Source organism: Falco biarmicus, chromosome 2 (genome assembly GCF_023638135.1).
Source record: "Falco biarmicus isolate bFalBia1 chromosome 2, bFalBia1.pri, whole genome shotgun sequence".
Lineage (NCBI taxonomy): Eukaryota > Metazoa > Chordata > Aves > Falconiformes > Falconidae > Falco > Falco biarmicus.
In genome coordinates, this window is record NC_079289.1 from 121,124,700 (window position 1) to 121,148,809 (window position 24,110).

The following is a 24,110-nucleotide window of genomic DNA, read 5'->3' on the forward strand; positions in this document are numbered from 1 at the left end:
TGAGCTCAAGGATGTCCTGTGGGCCTGTCGCATTGCACAAGCCCCCGAAGGAGGAAGCCAAGGCCACGTACCAGCCTTTGCTACGCACCAGGCCCCTGCACCAACAGTGGGGAGCATCAGCATGCCACCGCACCAGGTCTCGTGCGGGTGCGTACCGCTCGCATGGATCACTCCCCTCTGGATACACATCATCAGGAAAAAAAAAAAAGATAAATATCACTTTAAGTGATTTCAGTCTACAAACCATAGTGTGAAGGTTCTACCCAACATACAGCATAAAAACCTAACAGGTCAAAGCAAGGGAATTCCTATGCATCTGTGAAAATATAAAGTAGGGGGAGTTAAAGCAAAAAAGATAAACTGAGACTGAATCAGATGAAACAGGTTAGGTAAACTTGCTCTATTACTAACTTTTTATTCTTTGAGCTTTTTGGCTATTTAAATCATTTTTCTGATCACATCAGGAAATGAAAGACACTAGAGCCTTCTTTGTTTCACAAGCATTTCAATAATACACATGGAATAGAAGAAGAACCTTTGAGACCAAGTTCTTCCCCTAACACGCGGATCGAGCCCTCCGCTGCAACCAGCAGGTGACAGAAGCCTTCCAAACAGCCCAAACACATACTGGCAGCGATGAAGCATGAAGGGATCTGGACTTAAGGAGTAAGTGCTTTGTAAATTAAACGTGCATTTGTGATTGAGGTTTTTTGCTGTTACTTAAACGGTGGTGAGTGGAACAATGTTTTAACCCACACAGCTGTGGCCAAGCCAAAGCAGACCCCGACACCCTCGCCCTTCCCAGCAGACAGCTTCACATCTTCGCTTTTGTCACACGCACACGGAGCTGTCACCTGTGGTACATAAGAAGTCATACAGATCCTTTTACTAAAGAAGTTCCCACTTATGAATGCTTACCCCTAACAAGTAAAACAACGCAAAGGGACAATTTGATTCTTGTAAAGCAGAGCTGCAACAGCACTGCACAGCAGGTGAAATTAGAAGTGGAAAACTTGCAGAAAGGAAAACTTCTGCTTTTTAGCCTCTCTTTTCAGCAACAGTTCTACTAATGGTTTTATTAAATTTCCAGAACAAAGAAATCAGCCTAACATGATATATACGAGAAACAAGTTTCTCAAAATGTCAGGTACACTGTCAAATATCAGTCTAATGTAAGATGGGGTTTACTTATTTTATAAATAAATTGCTCTGAAATCTTCTGATAAACACCATAGAAATACAGTCTTTTTCACTGGGATTTGAGTGAGCTGGATTTTGAATTAAGAAATTAAAAAGGAAAAAGAAATCTCTGTATTGAAAAGTTAATAATCAGAAGGCTCAGGCCAAGAATCAAAATACAAAAAGTAATACAATTTCTTCCCTTCAAGTGAAGAAAATGGAAAGAAAAGGAAGACAGGGCTTCAAAAAATGGTGAAATCACTTTTTACGTGTAAAGGCAGATATTTAACTGACAACTAAGTAATTCCTTTCCAGCCCTGTTTCATATTAAGTAACTTGAAAAATAACCAACCTCTTAACCTAAGTACCTATTAAAACCCATTCAGATGCTTAAACGTTTAAAGAAACTGATTTAAAAAATACTTTATTGCTTCTATGTTTCCATATACAATACATACACAACTGGTGCAACTGGTAACAAGATGAGAACAGAAATGAAAACTCATTTATGGTTCAACTGAATGACATACAAAAGCATAGTGTCCCCAGTCTTCACCTTAGAACATGAGCAAATCCTCAGTTTCTCCCTTTCTCCTCCCAGAGCCAAAGAAATGAAATACTGATCCTCATTCCAAATCAGCCAGCAATTTCCCTCAAGTTCATTACCTAAAAGATAGTCAATCTGTTATTAAAAAATTAATATAAAATAACGAATACAGTAATTAATCTGAATGGGAGAGGCTCTACCAGAAGATGAGAGTGCTTTGCTAGCAACAGTCCCATTCTCTTTCCCTGAATTGCCAAAACGTTCAGAACCCCACGCTCCTCTCGCCGCCCTGGTAAGCTAAGCACGATGCAAGGCTGCTGCCAAAGGGCACCACAGCATGCAGGGAACCATGCCCCCACGGTGCTTCCACACAGGGTATGGCTTAGTGAGGAAAACCAAATGGTTAGGCCACAAATTAAGTGGTTTCCTTCAAAGTAAAAGTCTGAAGTCTTATTTTCATTAACATTATTTGGATAGATTTGTTATTCAGGATGAAAGCCTTATACTCTATGTATTTTAAAAAACACACCAGGAAAAGATGAAAGGTCACTTTGCATTGTGGTGGCTTACCTTCCCAGAGCTGAATTGGTGTGGTCTCTTTTTAGCAGAGAATAAATTCCCATTAACACATTAAAGTAAGAAATAGTTACCTAAAGCTAATGTACAGGCAGACACCACACGATGCAGCTGTCCATAGGAATTGGCAATCTGGACCGCCTTAATTCCAACTTGAAAAGCTGAGAAAGAATGCCATTTCAGTGTATGCCACTCCTCCCATCCTTTTTAAACATTTCAGAATTGGTAAGTTTATAGATTGATGCTACTGACAGCTTTTACATACTAAAAGCATTTACATTTGTTTTTAAAACAGTTCTCAGTTTAAAATAATAATTTAAAAAATCACCAAAAAAAAAAAAAAAACATTCCTGTAACTGGCAGTATTAGCTCTCTGGGGCCTCCAGCAGTTAAGAGCAAAATCCTCCTAACGTAGCAGCAAACCTGGCAGAGTAAAACGTTTCTAAGACGAAGGCATTTCAATTATTCCACTGTGCAGCCTACCAGCCTGCCTTGTCAATCCTCTCTGTTTGCTCACAAAGACTCAACTTCAGCATTCCCCTTAAGCATGATGAGCAGCTCCAGAAGCGCTCCACTACTGTTTGCACATATTTCTCTGTAAAGCCCCTGGTAAAGAAACCTTTGGCCTGAGTGGGACCAGAAATAAGGCAACATGGAACGCTTCTCTGCTGTTTAATTTGGGGGCTGAGTTTAGCCAAAGCTTGTTTCCAAAGCACTACTACTTAAAACTATAGATGGGCTCAATCAAGTTAGCAGCAGAAGATGCCATGCCAAGAGGCCCAAGATCCAGCAGCTCCCACACCAGCACAGCCGCAAATACCATCGGTACTGAGGGCAGCCCTGAGCGTGCGTGGCTTTGGGGAATGATTTTTTTGACCTTTTGTATTGGCAGCAGCAAAGCTCACAAATAAATGATGAAACTGCCAAACACGGAAGGGGGATCGTTGCATGGCCTTGACACTACCGCGTACCAGTCACTGTTACCCGTTGCCAAACATCGTCAAGCCCATTGAGGTCACTTGGCTTCTCCATACGTATGAATGATGTACAGCAGTATATACCAGAAGTCCAGCTTTGCAGGAGCATAACGGAATAGCTTTATCTTACAGGGAAGGGAAACACTTTCATTAGTAAATGCTTCAAGCAGGCGAGCCTGCAACCTGAACTTGCAGGCACTGCCTGAGACAGTGTCTTCACTAAGGTCACAATATACACATTTCTCCATTACAGGTAAATCAAGTAGTAGACTGTGTTATCAAAGCTCAGAAGAGATTCAGTAGTAGAGGAAACCAAACTAAAATACTATTATTTAGCAGCCATCTGTAAACACCAAGGGTGCCTAACTAGGGTGCTCTATTGCATTTCAGCAAATTGATGATGACTTAATACTACAGGTATCTTAATTGTGCTTCCTTGACTGATATTAATGATTCTGGTGCACTTCCTTCATGTTTCTCGTTAGGACTTTGAAACAAAAACAGACACTGTACTTCTCTGACATACGACTGGAGGGGATGTCTCTCAAACTCTGGAGCACTGAAAGAAAGACTGCTCCCAAAAATCTTTCCCAGGTTTCCCACACATTTCTAAGCAGCCAGAACCTGGCAACAGCATCAGTGTCATATGGATTAAGTTAAGCATACAGTGCAGCCAACTAGTAAAGCTAATAACCTGCATGATTTCTTATTGAATCCTGCCTATTTAATATAAGGTGCTGTCTAATAATCTCAGGTACGAACACTAAGGTTGAAAGGAGTCAACCTTGCAGGACGATACGTACGGCCTGAACAGTCAGCTCCTCTTTGCCACCCTTCACAGCCACGCAGAGTTAAGGCCACCCCACTTACAATGCAGGCAAGTACAATAACCAGAGTCCTTCTCCACCACCCAGCATCATTTGACAGCTCTGACAAAGAGCAACTTTACCTCAGCTATAGCGAAAGATGACGTCGGGATACCCATTTGTGCTAAGTTTGCAGAGGGCACACATAAGATAAAAATGCATCTATTTGATTCTTAACAATGACTTCTTTTGGGTGCAAGTTATGTGGCAAGTAATGAGCCAGAGACATCTCCCAAGCATCCACAAAGTGCACAGGAATTCCTGAGAACATTTTCCTCATGACAGAATCAAGCTGAAAGGAATACCAGTCACTGTTAAAGAGGCTCACTTCTGGCCCCAGCTCCTGAACGTTAGCAGTTCTGATGATGATTAAAGTCTTGGGGCTGCGATCCAGCAGCTGAATAATTGATCTCCGAATGTTCCTCAGCCGCCGGATATACACTTCCACAGGGAAAGTGCTGAAGTGGGACCATATCGTTATGGCTATCACCGTGTTTCGCCCACCCACTATGCCATTCAGTTCATTGGCAATGTAGCGCAGCTCACTGCTAAAGACCGTTGAAAAGCGAATGGGTGGCCCATGACAGCGGAACTTCAGTAGAATATTGTGCTTCAGGTCCACAGACATGAAAGGGCCCACGTTCTTTGGACTCCCCAAGTTAAATTCCACCAGATCTGAAAAACCAAGAGCAAGCATTAGTGAAAGACGGCGTAAGAGATTAAAATTGTCAACACGACACTAAGACCACAATGCAAAAGTAGCAGCAGATAAGGAAATCTGAACATAATGCTAAGAACTCTAAAATTAAACAGAAGATGAGCGCCATACATGCAGTATTTCAGAGCAGAGGTTATAGGTGCCGAAATCTGCAAAACAGCACACTTCAACTTCACAAGGCTGTCAACGCCTTTTCCAAGTTTCCCAAACTATTTTCTTCTCTCTCATAAAAAAAGAAATATTCCAAACACACTCTTTCAGTCTTCGTTCTGATTGCCCTTTTGAGAATCCTTCTGGCAGCTTTAGGACTTTGTTAAATTCAAAGATGACTCCAACTCCTCATTAAGGAGTCTCAAAGTCTGTGTTCCAACACATTAACTGCTTTAGGGGGAAGGGGTGCAGGAGGAGTATCTAATTGGCTACTGAAATTCTGTTATTTAAGTTAATAGAAGAAAGGGCCCAAACCCAACCAACAGTAACAGAAGTCATTTGCTAATTGATTCCCAAGTCATTCATGTGACTGGGATGCTGCAAGGCCTTACATGGGCACCTGATGTGACTTTGCTTCCCAGGGTGGCCACCTTAACTCACAGCCACAGCAGCGGTCCTCACTGGTGAAACGTTTCACAAGGACAACCCTGCAGATACCTCGTGGCCCCGTTTCCAAGGCCCACGTCTTCCCAGTGTCTGCTCAAACATTTGACTAACTGCCTTTCTGCCAGCACTTCCAATGATGCTTTGTCTTGCCTCTTCCTTTGTTTTGTCACTGCCATTCAGTAACATCAGTTCTGTGTCCAAGATGTGAGACCTAAAGCTTTGCTAAAGTCTTTAAGGACAAGATCAAATTTAAAAAATAAATAAATAACCTGGGACAAATGCTGTCAGATATTCAAACCACTGCCTTATTGTGGAGTCTCCAAACAAGTGGATTACTTTTCCTTGTAAGCATTTGGTTATATCATCTGACTTGTTAAAATGATGGATCCAGTGTATTCTGGACCTCCACTGGTCTTCATGGTAATAACCAGAAGGGGAAACCGTGGGATCTTCAGCTCTGTCCATACTGCTTGAATCTGGAAGAGAAAAATTCTTTGAAATTAACATACAACAAAACCAGCCTCCATGACCTCTGTGGACATATAGCCAGTGATGTATGAACATCATCCCTAGTTTAAAGCGAAAGAGTATGATGTAATGCATAGATTCAAAAGCTCCACGCATCACACTTCTGTCAGCCCAAGTATTGCACCCCCTATTTCTGCAGCAGAAACCTGCAACTACTGACAGAGCTGGCTGAACAGCTATAGTTCAACCTGGTTTAAATTAAATGTTATCTCTGACGATAAAGTAAAACACAGTAAGTATCTGATATCTTCCATACTTAGACAGAAGCGCTAAATTGTGGATGCTTGCAAAAGGTAGAGAGAAGCACAGGCAGAAAGCTCAGCAGAGCCCCTTCTCCCCCCAGCTGGGAGGGACACCAGGATCCCCAGCCTAGCCAGCCCCTGCGCCTGCCCTGCCAAAGTGCGCTGCCCCCCCCCCAGCGCCCAGCCTCCCACCAGCAGAGCCCCTGTGCCACTTGGGCACAGCCCCACAGCATCACCCCACCGCTGCAGCCTGGCAGGACACCACCGACTGCAAGGTCACAACCTGACACCACTCCAAAAAATAATAATAAAAAAAAAAAAAAAAGAAATCCATCTATGGATTAGCACACACACCCCAACATGCCTGCTCCAGCTACATGGGCTGGAAGCGTGAAGTCGGAATCATGAGGACTCCAGAGCTAGGAAATGCCAGAACTAAAGCTGTGGCTGAGAGTTTTATACGTCCCCTTTGAATGTATGAATTATGGGAGTCTAACGCCATGGGCCTCACACTTTCTCTCTGCTCCCTAGCCCCCTCCCCTTTTACTGGCTGGGGTAGGCAGCCCCTTGAAGGGCCATCAGACTACCCCAGGGAAGCTCTGCTCTGTAGGATGCTTATTTTGCTTGCAAAAACTGCCTGACACCTTGCGGGCAAGGGCTGGAAATTACAGGAAGAGAAGCTGCAACTTCGTGGTTATGTCAGTCAAACACAGACGTATTTCTCTTAGTATCCAGCGCAACACCAGTAACCAGTACGTGGCAGTTCCGTGGGTGGTTAGCAGTTCCCCCTTCACCACGCAGGCATTCAAACACCCAACCTGAGCAAGCACAAAGCTGCTCCCCGGCACAAACACCAGCTGGGCACAGACACATCCAGCTGTTTAACCACTCTTGCAGGCAGACTGCCTGTCAAGAACAGTCCCTGCCCTGTCCCAGCTTGCAGCTCTTTGGGAAAGCACACAGTGCCATGGCCAAAACCGTGCCAGGGACCAGCCTGGCTACGCAGAAGCACAGGCAGCAGAATTCCAGGGCCCAGAAGCATCCTGGACAACACAGGTGTAACCAAACTCTAAACACTCCAAAAAAGAAACTATGAGCATCTTTGAACTCCCATTCCTAACAGGCATTTTTGGCCTCACTGTTACTTATACAATATTCTCCGTGTCTTGCATTAGTAGATCTTAACCTCCCTAGACCTCACAGGGGCACTGTAAAAAGCAAACCACTATTATGTTTGTATGACACAAAGACTGTAAAACTGTGAGTATGACAGGAAAAGCCATCAGAAAATTTTATCTTTGGATGACTGTTTAAATCAGGCAACAGGGGCAATGAAGGAAAAAAAAACCCTAAAAAAAAACAACTAGTAATGTTGACCCATCCAATATACATGAAACAGGAATCTTACAAAGAAAAGGAAAAAACCCTCTGTATGGCCATGTAGTTAAAGACTAATTCATATTGTGAATTCACAACTTCAGTTCGTTTGTTTCTTAAGTTTTGATGTAAAAACATTTCCTTTTTACCTATTTTTACCTTTTAAATTGTTTTTTAGGCTACACATATATATAAGAAAATGGTACTAGAACAACTTTTTGGTGCCTCCCACTAAACCCAACACCAGCATTTCAAACCTGCATATAGTACCATACCAGTTTTGCTCCAGAATTCACAAAGCCATTACTTTTGGATTTAGTAGAAGACAGTGAAAGCTCCAATCTGAATAGTTACAAACCAAGAACAGAAGTAGAAGCTTGTATTTGAGAAAAATAGTTTTAAAAATCAGCTTGATCTACATTTACCCCCCCCAAAAAAAGGTATGTGCAAAGACAGCAACAGCAGAAAATAAATTTAAGTGTGCCATCACTCCTAACAAATCCATACCTCCATGAACATTATACCAATGTATTAAGTTCATTTATTCAGAGACAGTTCTGCTTAGCAGGAATTTCCCTGAGGAATACTGTGCTGTTCCTATCAACCCAGCATTAATCCTCAGGAAATGCAAGCAGGTTTTGATCATCCATAACTCCTGAAGGAAGGGTTATATAATTAAATTTCAAATTTGCAGCAGTTTCTGCAAGGAAATACATAAGATAAAACAAGCAACAAAAAACCTGTCATCTAAGTGATCTAGAGAAAGAAAGGGGGCAAGTGCTGCTGGCCTAATAGCAGCACTCACTTTTTTTCAGTGAACAGCAAATCTAAGCACAAGAAATGCTGTAGGCTGCGTTCTGCTAAGACGTTACTGCTCAGGTCAGGAACTCTACACGTTAAAGTCTCCAACATCTTACAGAAAACCACATCTGAAATGCTTTCAATTAAGAAGTATTTCTCTATGTATCACATTTTATGCAGGCTTTTCAGAGGCATAAAAAGCATGCATGTGGATATGACAAACAAGATAAAACCTCTATGTTCAATTAGTACGGACTGTCTCTTTGTTGTGGTTTTTAGACAGGGTACAGAACAACTCTGTTCTTCTGGTCCACAACTGCAGGTGCTGACATCCTGTGGTAACACAAATGATAGCAATACTTAAATGAAATTATCAAAATCTGTTAGACAAAATTCTTCCACAAAGAAAGAAATTAAGAAAGGCCATAGCTGGTTTTACTCTATGAACTTGAGGTTTTGGCGAGCAGTTACTGTAAGATGTTTTACATCTCTGAGTAAATGCTGGGGGAAAAAAAAGACACTGACACTTTTGGCAAGAGAACAAACTCTTTTTGTAACTATTTTTTGCCAAAAAATCTCACTTATATATGTAATTTTAGACAATCTTGCTCTTAGTAGTGAACTTATACTACAGCTAACACCCAAAAAACCTTCATCTTCTCAATATAAATTTAAAAGTTAATTTCTATTCCATGCTACAAAAACAAACAAATCAATTATTACCTCATGCCTGTTGTTCTTTTATGACTTTAATGATGAATTAAAAACAAGAATCTTAAAAAGTTCACTTTACCTGTAAATACCTTGGGCTTTACAATCACTGAATCAGGTCCACTGGACAGTATTGGCTTTTTGATATTCACATCGCTTGAACAAAAAATAATAATAATAATTTTATTTGTAAAATTCACTGTGAACTTTGAAGGCAATATTAATCCCCTTTTTTCTTAATCCACTTCAAATAAGTACATAGGACTTGCCCTAAGAACTTTTTACTTTAGTTCCCATAGCTGAATTCATTGTGTTAGTTTCCTCAGGACCACTATTACTATTCCGCATCAGAATCTAAACTCTGCCCACACCGGGACACAGACCCGGCACGCAGTTCAGCTGGCCCGGAGCCAGGCAGAGCTGCCAAGCTCTCGGAGCTCTGCAGGGAGCTTGGGGGTCTCCCACAGAGATGGGAAGCACCCGGCTTGTGGAGCACATACCGCCACCAGGAGACAGAGCACCAAAAGGGCATGCTGCTCCCGGCCCTGCCAGCGCTCTGTCGGTGCTTGTGTGGTGGAAACGTATTAAATCCATTACTGCTTATGAGAAAGTCTTCGTCTTTAATTAGGGACCGCTTAACTTGGACAATGAGCTCAGGTTGCTCAACTTTAATGAGCAGGTGGTGTTTGTCCTGAGCCCCCTGAACAAGCTGGCTACAAGCAGGGCCATCCAGACAGCAACACTGCACGCAGCTGTGTCACTGTGTCACAGTGGTAAGGGCACCGCGCGCAGGCGTCCGGCCAGCAGCCCCGGCGTGTGCGAACCCTGCGAGGCACGGGACTGTGCATGCCTGCACTTAGCTGAAACACGGAAGTTTACATACGCTAGGTAATAGTGTAAACTATATTTGTTTATAATATAAACAAGTGTAAACTATATTTGTTTACAATAGTGTAAACTATTTTTGTTTTTCACTGAGTATCAAGGTGGGCCAGAAGCCTCCCCTACGGGCAGACGCACCGCACAGGAATTCTCCCAGTTCCCGAGAGACTCCTGGCACTGCCTGCAACAGTGGTCCCAGCCGAAGGGTGGGCCTGCGTGATGTGAAGGTGCTAATTGGTGATGTCTCCTTTCCTTAGTCTCTGTAACGCGTTGCAGTAATGATTCGATGCTTTGCTCCTACTGCTCTTTTATCATATTGTGCATAATAACTAGTGCTGTTTCCTTTTATCATACTGCATGCTACTTTTCCTCTATTACAGCGTAATATAATAAACTGCATTTATTCATGTATTTGACTTGGAATTCATTTCTGCTTGGTATCCAGTCAATCAGCAAAACAGCCTGTCTCAGTACACACCTCTGTGGAGGCAGCCACGGCCTTCAGCCACAACAGTCCCACAGCCTGCCTGGCAGCACACGGCGGAACTGGCAGCAGCCAGGCATCACCACCGGCAGCTCCAGCTTTAGGCGAGGCCATCCACAGCAGCTCCAGCTCCAGGCAAGGCCAGCCCCGGCAGCCCGGCATCACCACCAGCAGCTCCAGCTCTAGGCGAGGCCAGCGCCGCATGCCCTGCCTCTGGGGAGACAGCGGCACCGGCCAAGGGCCAGCCCACGTCACAGCTCCCCAGCAATAAGGTCCTTCAGTCGGACAGCGATGTCCTGAATACAGGAACAAAGCTTATCCCCCTAAACACCGTGAGAGCTCAGAAGTACTCGTTTGTGGATGTCGGTGAATCCTGATCATTTTGTGTTGGCCACTACCACTCCTGCACAGCTGTCCCAGGTGTAGAGGTTTAATACTAGACTCTCATTCTGTCCCTCATTGCTGTTTTAAAGAGAATCTGTCTAATGTTTTTCATCATTTAAGAAATAAATTACTTGGAATATCTATGAGCCATTTCAGTTGAGGATCTCAGAGCTGAGTGAAAAAAAAAAAGAAGAAAACAAAACACAATAAAATTTCCCACTCCTTTTTGGAAACATCACCAATCAGCCTCAGCCACGTTTTACAGGTGAACTGCCCGAGGCACAAAAAATCTAAAGACCCACTTACAAACTTGGTAAGGAGTAGCCAAACCCCAACTCCACTGGTATTTACTTTTGATTTCTGCTCTTCAGTTACAAACATGCACACATACTTTCCTAATTAAACTATTTGGAGCTGCTGCTCTAAAATCTTTCCTAATTTAAGCCTTCAGTGGACATACTGCAGAAACACTTTCCTTCAACCTCTTTTTTGAACAAGGCAGTAGCCTACAACTACAATTCTGACACTGCGCAGCAGCTAACTTTGTCTGATTTCAGCTGAGGGTACGTACATACAGAAGCAGTTCTTTCCATCTATCCACGCACTAAGAGAAGTTTGTTGTTTTCTTTTAAAATTCTGAATGCAGAAGAAAAAGACAACTGTGAAACTAATCTGCTTTTACATTTCATACAAACATGTAGGGATCATTTCCACTTGCAAAGGTATTGCTCAGCAGTTTGCTCTACCATGTGTTTTCTTCTTAATTAAGGACTTAAAATTATTCCTAAGATCTGAAAGTCATACTGAGCAACAAGGAAGGCATTGCATCACATGTATGATGTCTTTTACTGAGGATAAAAGGAATTGATATTTTGTGCAAAAATAGACCTAAAGCCTGGAGCTTTTTTATGTAGTTCAGATTTGGCCAAAAATACATCTCAAAGCATCATTATTGGTATTGCAAACATAGGTGTGGAAACAGAAAATGAGGAAACAGACCCCCAAACCACCACCAGATTTAGACAGCATGCTCTTGTGACTTTTAGCAGGCGCACCAGTATTGAATTCAAAGCACAGAGAGAGAGAACTACACTCCAAGTTTCTTCAGTTTAAGAGTCCTGGCCTCCTGCATGGCTGAACAGAGGGGAAGAGACTATTCAACAACTGACATCAAACACCTGCTCCTGCAGATGCACACCTCCTCTAAGGCAATCCATCATATTCCACCCATAACCTAACATTTGTCTTTAAAGAAAAAAAAAAAAAATTATTTCACTGAGTACATATAGATTTAACAACATACCTTTGGAAAAAGAGGCTTTCCTCTTGTGTCAGAAGACCTTTCTGATATCCACCCTTGGCATGGCTGATTCGGCTGGCACAGGGCAGTTTTCGAGGCTTATAGCAGAACCACGGCTCACCCGTGTAGAGATCTGTGAAGTTACAGACCGGGAGATCTCCAGGCAAGCAAACATTGCACTCTGTGGTTTCCGAATACCTCCCAGACTTGAATGAGCTTTTGAAGTAGACCCTGTCTGGCCTTTCTTCTCGTAAACGCAGGAGGACTTGGATTGCTTCACTCGGATGGACAAGTGACACGGAAACTTTGACCTCTCCTGGCCAAAGTAAGGTAAAGAAGACTTTGTAGATGCCGTTCTGGCAATCTACAATCCTTCCTGTTGCTCCAGCTTTCAGCAGAGGAGAGTGAATTCGTGCCTGTAAGTAGTCTCCGCCATACTGCTTGGGTTTTCCTTGGAAATCCTTCATGCGAACGAGTACCTCTAACTGATCACCCACCTTGAAGAACCCACTGGGTTTCACAATCACAAAGTCGCTATGTGTGGGATCAGTGCTCTGTACAAAGGCAATTTTGCCGTCAGGGGGTTTGGGCCACTGTATTGCAGCAAGCAACGATTCCTGTTCCGCCTGGTCTCTTTTGGACAAAGTCTGCTGCTTATAGCCACAGTAAGGCTTCCTGGTAGTTTTGGTTGTCTGTGACAGAGAACGCTGGACATTGTTTTCCGTTATCCAATTTGACCCTGAAACCGTGTCATCATCCAGGTGCTGAGGAGGAAAAAGATTACCTGAAATTGTGCCGTTACATGAAACGCTGTGAATAACAGAAGCTTTGTCAGGAAATGATCCCAAGAATTGGGCTTTGCTTTTTACAGAGCTTTGAAGCTGACCAAATGAAGCAGCTTCACTAGAAGACACAAATCTATTACTCTGACCACAGTCTTTCTACAGCAACAGGCACGCAACCTGTGGTTACTCTGCTCTGGCAAAGAGGCTTTTACAGAAATCAGGTCCAATATTTCCCATGGCAGCATTCTGGCTACCAGTGTATTCTGTGAATACCAGCAAAGTGAAAAGAATTACAAAAGGTTGTATGATTAAGTAATAATCATGTTTAATTTTTTTACTGTAGTAACATTTTAGCCTTTGAGCACAATGAGGTCTAATGGCTACCCAACATAATGCAAGGAAATAGGGTTTCTCTGAGATGTTACACTGCAGATGAAGCTGATGCACCCCTCGCACACGCCTTCAAGAGAAGTCTGCGTTTCCCTGTAAAGCACAGATTGGAATAAATGGAATAAAAAGGAATGCTTCAGGGGCAATGGATTAATGAACTGGTAGGCAACCGCAGAGATACCATCTTCTTCATGACATCACACAATTTTCCAGGTTTGCACTAGGGAAATTTAAAAATGCAGCAATCTAAGATGCCAGAGCTACCTGTTGGATTTCTAATCAGCAAATCCAAACTTACAGCTCAAATATGCAAAAATTCAGCAATGAGTACTTAATTATCAGGTCATGTAGAGAACTTATCCATACTTTTACTTCATAGTGAAGCAAACTCATTTTTCAAGCAAAGACTAAAATTATATAATGTACCATTCACATGGCATCAGCGAATATGCTAGTTTAGATCTGAAAGGTTGCTATAAAGTCAATACTACACATCTGCAATTTTTTAAAAGATCATTGTACTTACCAATATCCTCGTGTTTTCCATTTACTTTCCCCATAATTAACTGCTCAGCAATGTCATAAAATACCCAGTGCTTACATTAAAGCCTAATTTATGGCTATAAACCTTTCTTAATCCATTAAAATACCACCTAGAGTACATATACCTACTAAAGTAGTTTCCCCCCACCCCAGAACATTTCATTTGATTTTGCCAGTATATTAAAATCATTTCACAGAAATTCAATGTATTTTTTTAGAAGAAAGGTAAACCTAGCAAGCAATAGAAATGCATGGGATTTTGAAGCCCGTTACGTAAGAAGTTGGTTTTGATCAGCCAAGGGTGAGAGGATAATAAGCACACTAGGATGTAGGATGGATACATAGTATCTTCTCTGTTTTAGATCCATGTTAACTGTAAAACCCGAAATTGCAAATTGTTACATTATAACTATAAAATGTGAATTGCCGTGTATCCACAGATAGACAAAATGTTATTACCACAATAGGAGGTTTGCTTCTGTTTTACATATCCAACCGGGGTTTAACAGATTTTCCCTGAAGGCCATCTGAGATAATTCATAATTATTTCTATTTTCCGACACAGCAAGCAAAAACACAAATGTACCACAGCATATCACTTTTATTAATCCAGTAAAGTTCAGGCAAAGCTGAGAATGAATCTCAGGCACACTTCTTTAAATCTTGCCTACATGCATCCTTGAATTAAGCCAAGTTTCTATTTTTGGATACCTTCACAACTTCTTCATTTCACTTGCTTATGCATATACATAACACAGAAAATAGTGCACGGAAGTACTTTTTAAAGTTAGCTGTATATTTTGATGCACCCAACAAGCTGGTGACCATCTCTCAGTCAGCAAAAATATTTAAGCATTTTCCTAAGAAGGGCTGATCATGAAGAATACGTGTACTTGATTAATTCTTGTGTTCAGGGTAAGCTCTCAAGAGAAAGTTTATTTATTTTCACTGGTTCTTCAGTGGTCTGTACTTTAGGTCGGTGTGGGTGGCACAGGAAAAAAAACCCCAACCTTTCAAATGAAGAAGAGAGATGGCTATCTAAGAAGGCCTTGAAACCAGACCTATCACTGTTTTTAACCTTCTCTACATTTCTTCTGGATTTTTAATCCAGCCTTTCTGTCAGAGGTGCAGATGTCATTCATGGCCTAGCTAGCCTTCCTGCAGTCTCTCCAAGGGCATACCTATGTCTTCCAGTGGGAAAACGTGCAGAGAACACCAGCCCACAAACTCATATTCAGAAACCAGAGCAGATCTCTCTAAAACAGTCCACCCACACAGCCTTTTTAGCAAAGTGCAAGGCCAAAGCTCTTCACTGCAGCTGAGGTCCCGGATGAGCACTGTCACTTCAGCTCCAGCATCTCCAGATTATGACCCATCAAGCAGAACTAACCATACCACAGATATCCCCTTGGCCAATCTTCAAGGCTGGGGGGTGGGGGGAAATCTCTATGAAGGTAAAACCAGAGCTTCTTCAACATCCTGAAGGACCATTCTTTCTCTAACATCCTTGTTCATCTTTACAGTCCTCTCCCAAGCCCAAACAGGACCATGTATTATTGCAGAATTATAAAGTAAAAGTAAACTACAGCACATAGGCTACTTACAGGAGAAAATATTACAGAGATTCCTTTTCCTAGTTAAGGCAGGGAAAGCATCAGAGTCTAATATACCAAAGATCTTTTACCAGAATAGGAAAGCTTTCCAAACCATCTTCTTTTCTTAAGTGCTTCCCCAGGCTCACCTCCAAACGCATGCTCCAGTTCTCCTACCCCTGCGGACATTCCGGGTTTGCCCTGAGGCAGACTGATACCTTAGTCTGTCCCCTCGCCGTTTCCTACCCCCGTCTCTCACTGGCATTTCCAAATCTCTCTGGGTCCTGTACGTGAAGAAGTCATACCGAGCCCATGCAGAACTTCAGGCTCTCTACTCTAGTTAGTAATCAAAACAAAATAGAATTTAAATAGGGCAGATAAAGAACGTTTCTCAAGAGTCCTCTTCCTTTATGACACAGACTCTTTTCATTTTTAATACAGTCTCCACATTGAATAATACTTGTCCTGCTTTGCTTATTTCCATATATATACCACTCAAGGTGTCTTGATTTTGAGTTGCAGTTCCCAAGAGGTTTTGTTTGTTGGGTTTGTTGGGTATTTCAATTGCTGCTGAAAAGGTGGAACTCCACCTCAAAGCCCAGTATCTTCCACCAGCTGTAGCTCTTAGCTTGGCCTAGTACATTCGGAACAATTGCTGTAAACCTGCATCCGTACAGGAAACATCAGAGGAGATTCCCAGGAGGCAGGCATGGGGGAGAAAAAATTTCCTGTTTGCCCAACAGAGTCTCAATTTATGCTGCAGACAATATTTGAACCTGAACAAACACTGATTACTCTAATGTCAGCCATCTTATTTTCAGTAAATTTACACTCTAGGTACTTTATCCCTATTTGTTGCCTAAGGCATGAGATCAGTTCACTGTCTTTACAGTCTCATGGCACCATGTGGGTGCTAAGTTACTCTAAACGTCAAAGGCAAACCTAAAAAGCCATCACCTGACAGACAAATGTTCCAGCAATAGCCCAAAGAAGATGATGCAGTTATCTTTTGTAGGCACCTGCAATTTAGCAGCAAGAATAAAGAAAAAAAAGCCACTTTGTTACATAGTTCTTTTCTTCAGTTCCAGCTGTTTGATTCCACATACCATCCCTTCGTCCTTGCAAGAAACTTCCCCTCTCCCCATACACCATCATTTCCAAGTGCTTTTAAATAGAAGAATTCTCACAACCAAACCCAAAGTGGTTCTGTTGCTCTAAAGGCAATTGGTACAAACATACAAACTCTCCCATATCCTAAAGGCATGATGTTGTTCCTCAGCAACAACCTGATACTTTGTGGAAAACTATTGAACATTTGATCCATCTGGCTGTGTTTGCACAAAAAAAAAAAAGAATATATATATAAGAAAATAAAAAAACCTTTTTTTCTGGTACTATAATGTAATGGTCAGCTGTGGACCTCAAGGGAGGAGTTACTCCATACCAAAAGCTAAATTAAACAATTAGCAGGCTATCAAATATTTTGTGGACAGTTTGATTATTTATTTTCAAAAACAAGGTAAGAAAAGTAAAATTATGACATGGGTAGGGCTGTTGAGAGGGTATCATTAATAGCTTAAGAATTCAAAAGGGAAGCCTGCAACACGACTGGTGAGGCTGCACCTCAAATCCTGGGCTCAGTTTTGAGCCCCTCACCACAAGAAAGACATGGAGATGCTGGAGCATGTCCGGAGATGGGCAGCGGGGCTGGGGAAGGAGCTGGAGGACAAGTCTCCTGAGGAGCAGTTGAGGGAGCCAGGGGTGTTCAGCCTGGAGAGAAAGGGGCTCAGGGGGGACCTTATTGCTCCCTACAGCCACCTGACAGGAGGTGGTATCGAGGGGAGAGTCAGCCCCTTCCCCAAGTAACAAGCCATAGGACAAGAGGAAATAGCCTCAAATTGCACCAGGGGAGGTTTAGACTGATATTAGGAAAAATGTCTTCACTGAAAGGGTGCCCAGGGATGTGGCCAAGTCACCACCCTGGGAGTATTTAGAAGATGTGTAGATGTGGTATTCAAGAACACGGTTTAGTGGTGGTCTTGGCAGCACTGGGTTGGACTTTTAAAGGTTATGACCTTTTCCAACCTAAACAGTTCTAAACTACAAAAAAGTAAAATCCTAATGGGAAAGAGCTGGAAAGCTAGCTAGGGACTAGCTGATAACTGCCTGAGCTTTTTAGCTTTAACCAGCTAGATTAGATGATCTGGGGATCAGAAGCATGTCTAATGCATTTATTTAAACAGTCACCAACGATAAGCCCTCCTTCCAGAGCCTGAACAGATTTGGTTACAGATGTTCCATGAAAGCTCTCTAAGACTTTCTGGCTTTGATCTCTGACTGAAAAGAATCAGCACAGATACCTATATTAGACTGCCAGGGAAGCTATGACAAAGACAGAGACCAGTACCAGAGCAGTTCCATTCAGAGAAGACCACAAAAGGGTTAAAGTTGCATATTACAGCATAAAGATTTACCAGCAACACAATACTTAACTGCCTTTGGAATATCAGATAGGTAAACGTCAACAAAGCCACACAGATACTTCTCAGGAATAGTGGCAAGCAGCAGCACAGAGCAACCACCCATGCTGCACTTTTCACTTCACACTTGAAGCTCTGCCAGAGCCCTTTTCTCTAAGACCAAAAAAATCCCTGAAAGAGACAACAAAAGAAAAGCTGCCTTCTATGTTATACAAAAGTGGTCATGCTAACTCAAACCAAATGTCCATCAAACACAGTATTTTGATTTCCAGTCGCTTTCAACAGCAGGTACGCAGGAAAAGAATACACGCCAAACATGTTGTGATATTTCCTCCTGAAAACTTAATCCAGTTTCTAGCACTTTATGGCTTAAAGACTTCTTAAACACCAGGGTTGACATATTTAAGATTTAGTACCCCAATGGGTTTTTCTTCTACGAATTCATCCAGACTTTTGAATGCAGCTACACAGTCTTACTGCAAGGACCTCTGCAGCTTTGCTGCAGTCTATAAAAAGCCACCCCTGCTCCCTTTAAAATGCAGATGCTGAATTCATTTAATGTCTCCACTAGTACTGAAATAGGTAACAAACACTGATTCTTTAGTTATTGATCCCGAGTCACTTGTGACTTCAGACCTTTCAAACATCTTCCTAACCCTTACCTGAATCTCCTCCAATTCAACTAGATCTTTTTGGGGGTGAGAGAGGATTTGTAAATGTGGGTCATTTCATTTGGGCGTCACTAGCCAGGAGGGGGAAAAAAAAACAACCCAAAAAAAGTCTCTGCAAACAGGACACATACAACTTAAAAGCATAAAACAATTACTGATTGGTTAACATAGATAAAAGATCGCTATAATTTAATGAGGTATTAGGCTAAGCATTATTATGCTCACCCACCAAATGCCGCACCGGACAGCCTGACCAGGCAGGCAGCCAGTGGGCAGGGTCAGCCTCCAAAGCTCCCTGCAGCCCATCCTCGCTGGTTTTAGTGGTTTTAGCTGCCTTGACTTTACACTGGCGTTACTGACTAAGGCAGTTTGAAAGTACCTCTGCAGTAGCATAATATGGAAAATGAAGAAATAAATATGCAAGTCAGACACAGCAGAAAGAAAAAGGAAAGAGAAGTTGCATCAGTACAGGCTGGAGGCCAGCTAGCCAGCTAACCGCTTTGCAGAAACAGACCTACGGATGCCAGTGGACAGCAAACTGCCCATGTGTCAGCAGCATAGCGTTGTGGCAAGGAATTAACAAGAGCATAACCACAGTTATGGTTCGAGCACAGTGGTAATTCCCCTCAGCTTGACCTTGGTGAAGGCATACCTAGAACACTGTGTCTGGTTTTTGCCCATACCAGAATATCATACTGGAGAGTCCAGCTAAGAGCCCCCAAGATGATTAGGGGGCCGGATTACATGACAGAATGGAGACGCTAAGGGAATCTGACCTTTTTTAAAAAAAACCAAAAGACTGGAGAAGACCATGAGGGGATCTAACTGCAGTCCTTTTGCTACCTAAAGGGGAGTTACAGAGCAACTAGAGTCAGAAGTATGTATTAAAAGGACAAGAGGTAACTTCCACCTGCACATGAGAGAAATGTTCTTCCCTACGAGAGGGATGCAGCACAGCAACAGGCTGCCCAGTCAGGCTGTGAAATCTGACCGCCCTCGAAGACCATCAAAACGCAGCTCAGCAATACCCTGCAAAATCCAAGCTAACTTTGCAGTTAGCCCATTGAGGAGGGTGTTGGATTAAATACCTCCAGATATCCCTTCCAGTCTGAACTTTCTGCAATTTCAAGTTGTAGCTAAATGCTGCCAGTCCCAACTCTAACCTTACACTCAAAGAGGAATAACGCTGCTCAAGTCCTGCTGGAGAAGAAACAGGCTCCACTTACCTCTAACTGAAAAAAGTTATGGACCAGCACCACGACAGCCAGCACTGCCATAAGCAGGCAGAAGATCTGCAGTCTGCACGAGTCACGCCACATTGTCCGTCCGTGTCCTTCCCTCCCATGTTAGATGCTGCCATGACTTCCAATCACCACAAACGTGAATGTCATTTCGTCTCAGTAGTGCGCAAGAGGATTCAATTGACTTCCACTTCATTACTGCAGATGCATTTGCAAAAATTATATTAAGTCCCCAGAAGGTTATTAGAAGCGAAGTTAAGTTCAACATTGAAAGTACATAAACGGCAGAACTTTGCGCAGCAACAACGGGTACAATAGAACTGTTAAAACTGATTTTTGTGGCATTAATCTGAACAGTACTATTATGTCACTTAATTCTCTAGGGTATTTCAAGGCAAAACCCTAATCACAGAACCAGTCTCACCTGTATTTGAAACAAACAAACAAAAAATAATCAAAATAAGAGTAAGATTTCTTTCTGGCAATCAAAAAACCCACCCACCCACCCTGTTTCTCCATTAGGCCACACTGTCACCATCCAGCAATCATGAGCCCAAGACTTCTAGCAGAAACTTGTGGGTTTAGACATCTCCCTGTTTACCTGATTAGAGATTCCAATAAGTTGTTACAGAAGACTAAGGCCCAAAGTAAGATACAAGATATTTTCTCCCGTTCTCTGCTGGACAGAGGGGAAAAAAACCAGTAAAACCTATCAGTTAAACAGGTGATATCTAACAGCTGAAAGCACTAAAATTGAACTGCAGAATTTTTCTGTAACATTAGACTACATCCTCCCTGTTGGCTTTTTGATTAAAACAAAAAACCCTAAAACATTCCTTTTACATCCTGTTCTTCTATGCAGCTCTAATGGTAAAAAACAAACTTCTGGGAAGAATGCAAGGTGTTGGGGTTTGGGTTTGGTGATGTTTTTTTTTAAAAAAATAAGATGTAATAATAGTCATGTTTTCAATAAAATTTAACTTTCATGAGATACAGTTTTTGAGGCTGCTTGATAGCTGACCCATTATAAAATCGTAGACTTGGCAGCCGTTGACAAACAGTTCTCACAGCTTTAATGCTTGTTCAGTTTGACTCTGGCATCTTCCTTCTTCTCTAGAGGGAATTTTGACAATTTTGAGACAGTCATTTCACAAGCGAGAAGAGTACCTGTTCCTGCAGGAGAAGCTCTAAACTTGGAAACAGGCAGCAGATGGCAAGGAGAGACAGGCAAAAGACACCAATCTCTTCAAACCCAATATTCTCAAAGCAGCGTTACTCATATTACCATTTACCAAGCACAGCAACATAATCAAACGATTAGATAAATTCTGTGTAACTTTCTATAAATAGTATAACTGAGAAGTTACACTATTTATTAAGACTACATAAAGAGAGCTGCATAAATTTAAATGAAACATAATGATACATTAAATATCTAAATTAGCTAATTAAATCATTCATTAAATGAACATAGACTAGAAAACTGAAATGTATTACTGGTATAACTAGGACAGTCTCAAAGCAGACCGCACATGAAATCGCTTCACAAGGATTATAGGGATTATAAATCCAAATGCTTTGCTGAGAATTACAGAGGTTGTATTTCTGACTGATGAGCAAGCACTGAAAGAGCAAGATGACCATTAAAGCAAAAGCATCAAACTGACAAAATGCAACAAGAAGGCAGCTTTGCTGGAACAGCTCTGCGCTAATGCAAAGTATTAACTTTGTATAAAACATCAACTCGGATTTTAAACACTAACTGGTAACGCATACACCTAAATACATTAAAACACCGATTTAAGGCCATACATGACCACTTGAGGAACAGAAACAAACACATCAGAGAAAAGGGGGATTTCCAGTTTTGTTGCTGAGAATTCTCTTCCAGTCACTGCAGAGCACAGGACACTGAAAATCGATAAAGGTGATTCCCTGCACCAAAGGCGGTTGTGGGGGCGACCCCCACTTACTGCTGCTCAACCCCTCCAGGGTTTCTGTCTGTACCGAGTTCTGAAGCATTCTGTGTGCAGGACTGGAGTTTTCTGCTAAAGGCCTCAAGGCACTTCCAGGTTTGCCATCCCTGAATAACCGATCCGGTTCATGTTTTATATAATGGCAGCACACAATTATGCCAAAAAAGCCCCCTGGATTCTCACCTTATTCTTGGAGCAACCCCTGAAGCCATCCATGCAAAAGGCCAAGGGTAACCTTGAAAGCAATACAGGAAAATCCCCATAAATATATACACACAGACACAATTTTTAGTAACATCTGGTATTTTGGTGGATTGCTTACAGTGACACAAAATAACCTGTCAGTTAAGACTCCATACTAAAATTAATCTTGTTTCTACAGTGATCCACGGATTTGTTAAAAAAATATTTAAAGTTTTTTTAACTCCAGTCCTCTGCCTTTGAATTCTCTGCACCTTATCACTAAGCATTACCCCCCTCAGCATCAGTCCTCCTTACTGCCCGGCTCACTTTGCCCAAGGTTAGAAATAAAATTCAACCCGGTGGCATCTTCATAAACAGTCTCCAAGCTCTCACGCCCAGTATTTTGTTTTTAATTACTTTTAAAATTATTTTTAATGTTTTAAATTGTATTACTTTTATTATTTTTTGTTTCATTCTTTTTAACGTTTAAATTTTTGTGAAGGTTTATTACTATTTTTCATAATTTTTGTTTTGTTTTATTCATTTTTTATTTTTATCTATTTTTTTTCTTTTTTATAATTTTATCTTTTATTGTCATTATCCCCCCAGCGCTGGCAGGGCGGCCGCTGGCAGCGCCCCCTGGGGCCGCCCGAGCCCAGGGTCGGGGCCGGGGCTGCTGCCGGAGCCGCCCGCACCCAGCCCCGCTGCGGGAGCGGGCCCCACCGCGGCGCGGCCGCCCCGGCCCGGCCCCGGCCCCGACCCAAACCCCGGCCCCGGCCCCGACCCGGCAGCCCGGGCGTGCGGCCGGCGGGAGCCTGAGCGGGACCCCCGCCTGCCGGCCCCCCACCGGGGCCCCTCACCTCAGCCGGCCGCGTCCCCCGCCGCAGCCGCTCCCCGGGGCCGGCCCCCAGGGGCTCGCCGGGTGACTGCCGGCCCCGCCGCCCGCGCCCCGCCTCCCGGGCCCGCCCCGCCGCCGCGCCCGGACCCCCCCGCCCCGGCCCGGCAGGCGAGCGCAGGCCGCTGCCGCAGGGCCGGCCGGCTGCGCGGCGAGGGCGGCGCCCGACGGGGCGAGGCGGTGCCGCAGGGCAGGGCCCGGGGCCGGCGGAGCCGCAGCCGCCATGTGCCGAGCCGGGCCGCTGCCTTGCCGGGGCCGCGCTGCCAGCGCCCCCGCCGGCCCACCGCCTGCGCCAGCCCGCTGCCGCGCAGGCCCGCCGCACGCGCTCCCTCCCCGGGGGGCCGCGTTACCACGGGGACGGCTCCCTCCCGGGGCAGGGCCGAGCCCCGCGGGGGCGGCCGATGGCGGCCTGGGCGGCCCTGGCGGCGGCGCGGTGGGCGCTCCCCGCTGGCTGCGGGCCCCGCTCCCCCGGCCCGGCGCACCGCACTCGGCAGCTGCAGGCAGCGGCCCCCGGCCGAGGGCGGCGCTGGGCAGCGACAGGAGCGGGGAGGAATGCGGGTGACCTGCCAGCCAGGGCGGGGGGGCCGAGGAAACGGGGAGGCTGGTGCGGAGCCCGGCTTGTAGCCCGGGTGGCACCGCCGGGCTCCTGCCCGGGCCCCCTGAAGCTGTAAGAAGCTGCTTCCCGAGCAGCTGACGTGTCGAATTAAACTCTCTAACTCAGGATAGGTTACAAGGCAGGTATGTTTAATTCACCGGCAGGCATCAGGGTGGATAATTCCAAAAGCACCTGCTGCCCCAACTTCTTTGTGCACATCTGATTTAAAGTATACATTCATACATAGTCAATAGATGCCCGAGAACAGATTGGGTTAGGATAACTAGTCTACCAAGAAGTCATTACCATTAGTTTCCTTCCGTTTGCACTTGTGCATTGTCATGGGAGTCGTTGAGGGTGAAGGCTTAGTAGTCTCCCTCACTCTGAACTTTTCACCTTCACTCTTTGCGCAGACTCGGTCTTGTCTTGAGTTTCTTCCAGACCACAAAACAGGACAGATCCAGTTTTCCTGTCTCCAGGCACAAATGTTCACATACCAGTGTCTTCTTATTGGCACACAGAGCATGCCAGGTCCACCTTATCAGTACAAAGGCCCCCAGGGCCAGGCCTCATTTGCAAAGTCATACTGT

The 24,110-nt window shown here is 43.7% G+C and overlaps 1 protein-coding gene across 5 annotated transcripts; it reads right to left on the reverse strand.

Annotated features, from left to right (window-relative positions):
• Positions 1-1,586: 1,586 nt before the first annotated feature.
• On the reverse strand, positions 1,587-22,990 carry NXPE3 (neurexophilin and PC-esterase domain family member 3). Of its 5 annotated transcripts, none has more exons than XM_056328148.1 (8): positions 22,891-22,990; positions 22,031-22,082; positions 19,857-20,069; positions 15,629-16,498; positions 12,173-12,933; positions 9,202-9,275; positions 5,730-5,936; positions 1,587-4,820 (listed from the first exon to the last, which is right to left on the reverse strand). In XM_056328148.1, exons 4-8 carry the CDS (start codon positions 15,638-15,640, stop codon positions 4,270-4,272), a joined length of 1,605 nt encoding a protein of 534 aa, XP_056184123.1. In that variant the 5' UTR covers positions 15,641-16,498; positions 19,857-20,069; positions 22,031-22,082; positions 22,891-22,990; the 3' UTR covers positions 1,587-4,269. The 5 variants fall into 5 exon arrangements, with proteins under 5 accessions (XP_056184123.1, XP_056184122.1, XP_056184120.1 ...); XM_056328147.1 differs by lacking the exon at positions 15,629-16,498 and adding an exon at positions 17,973-18,130; XM_056328145.1 differs by lacking the exon at positions 15,629-16,498.
• Positions 22,991-24,110: the final 1,120 nt, after the last annotated feature.

What these genes read in the sequence shown, in the direction of transcription:
- NXPE3 (XM_056328145.1), bottom strand. Translation starts at nt 19,949, where the DNA reads ATGTGGCGTGACTCGTGCAGACTGCAGATCTTCTGCCTGCTTATGGCA. An exon ending in GAAAGCCTCTTTTTCCAAAG is followed by an intron (nt 9,276 to 12,172) that starts GTATGTTGTTAA and finishes TTTTTGTTCAAG; the next exon opens with CGATGTGAATATCAAAAAGC. An exon ending in TCTGACAGCATTTGTCCCAG is followed by an intron (nt 4,821 to 5,729) that starts GTTATTTATTTA and finishes TTGGTTTTTCAG; the next exon opens with ATCTGGTGGAATTTAACTTG.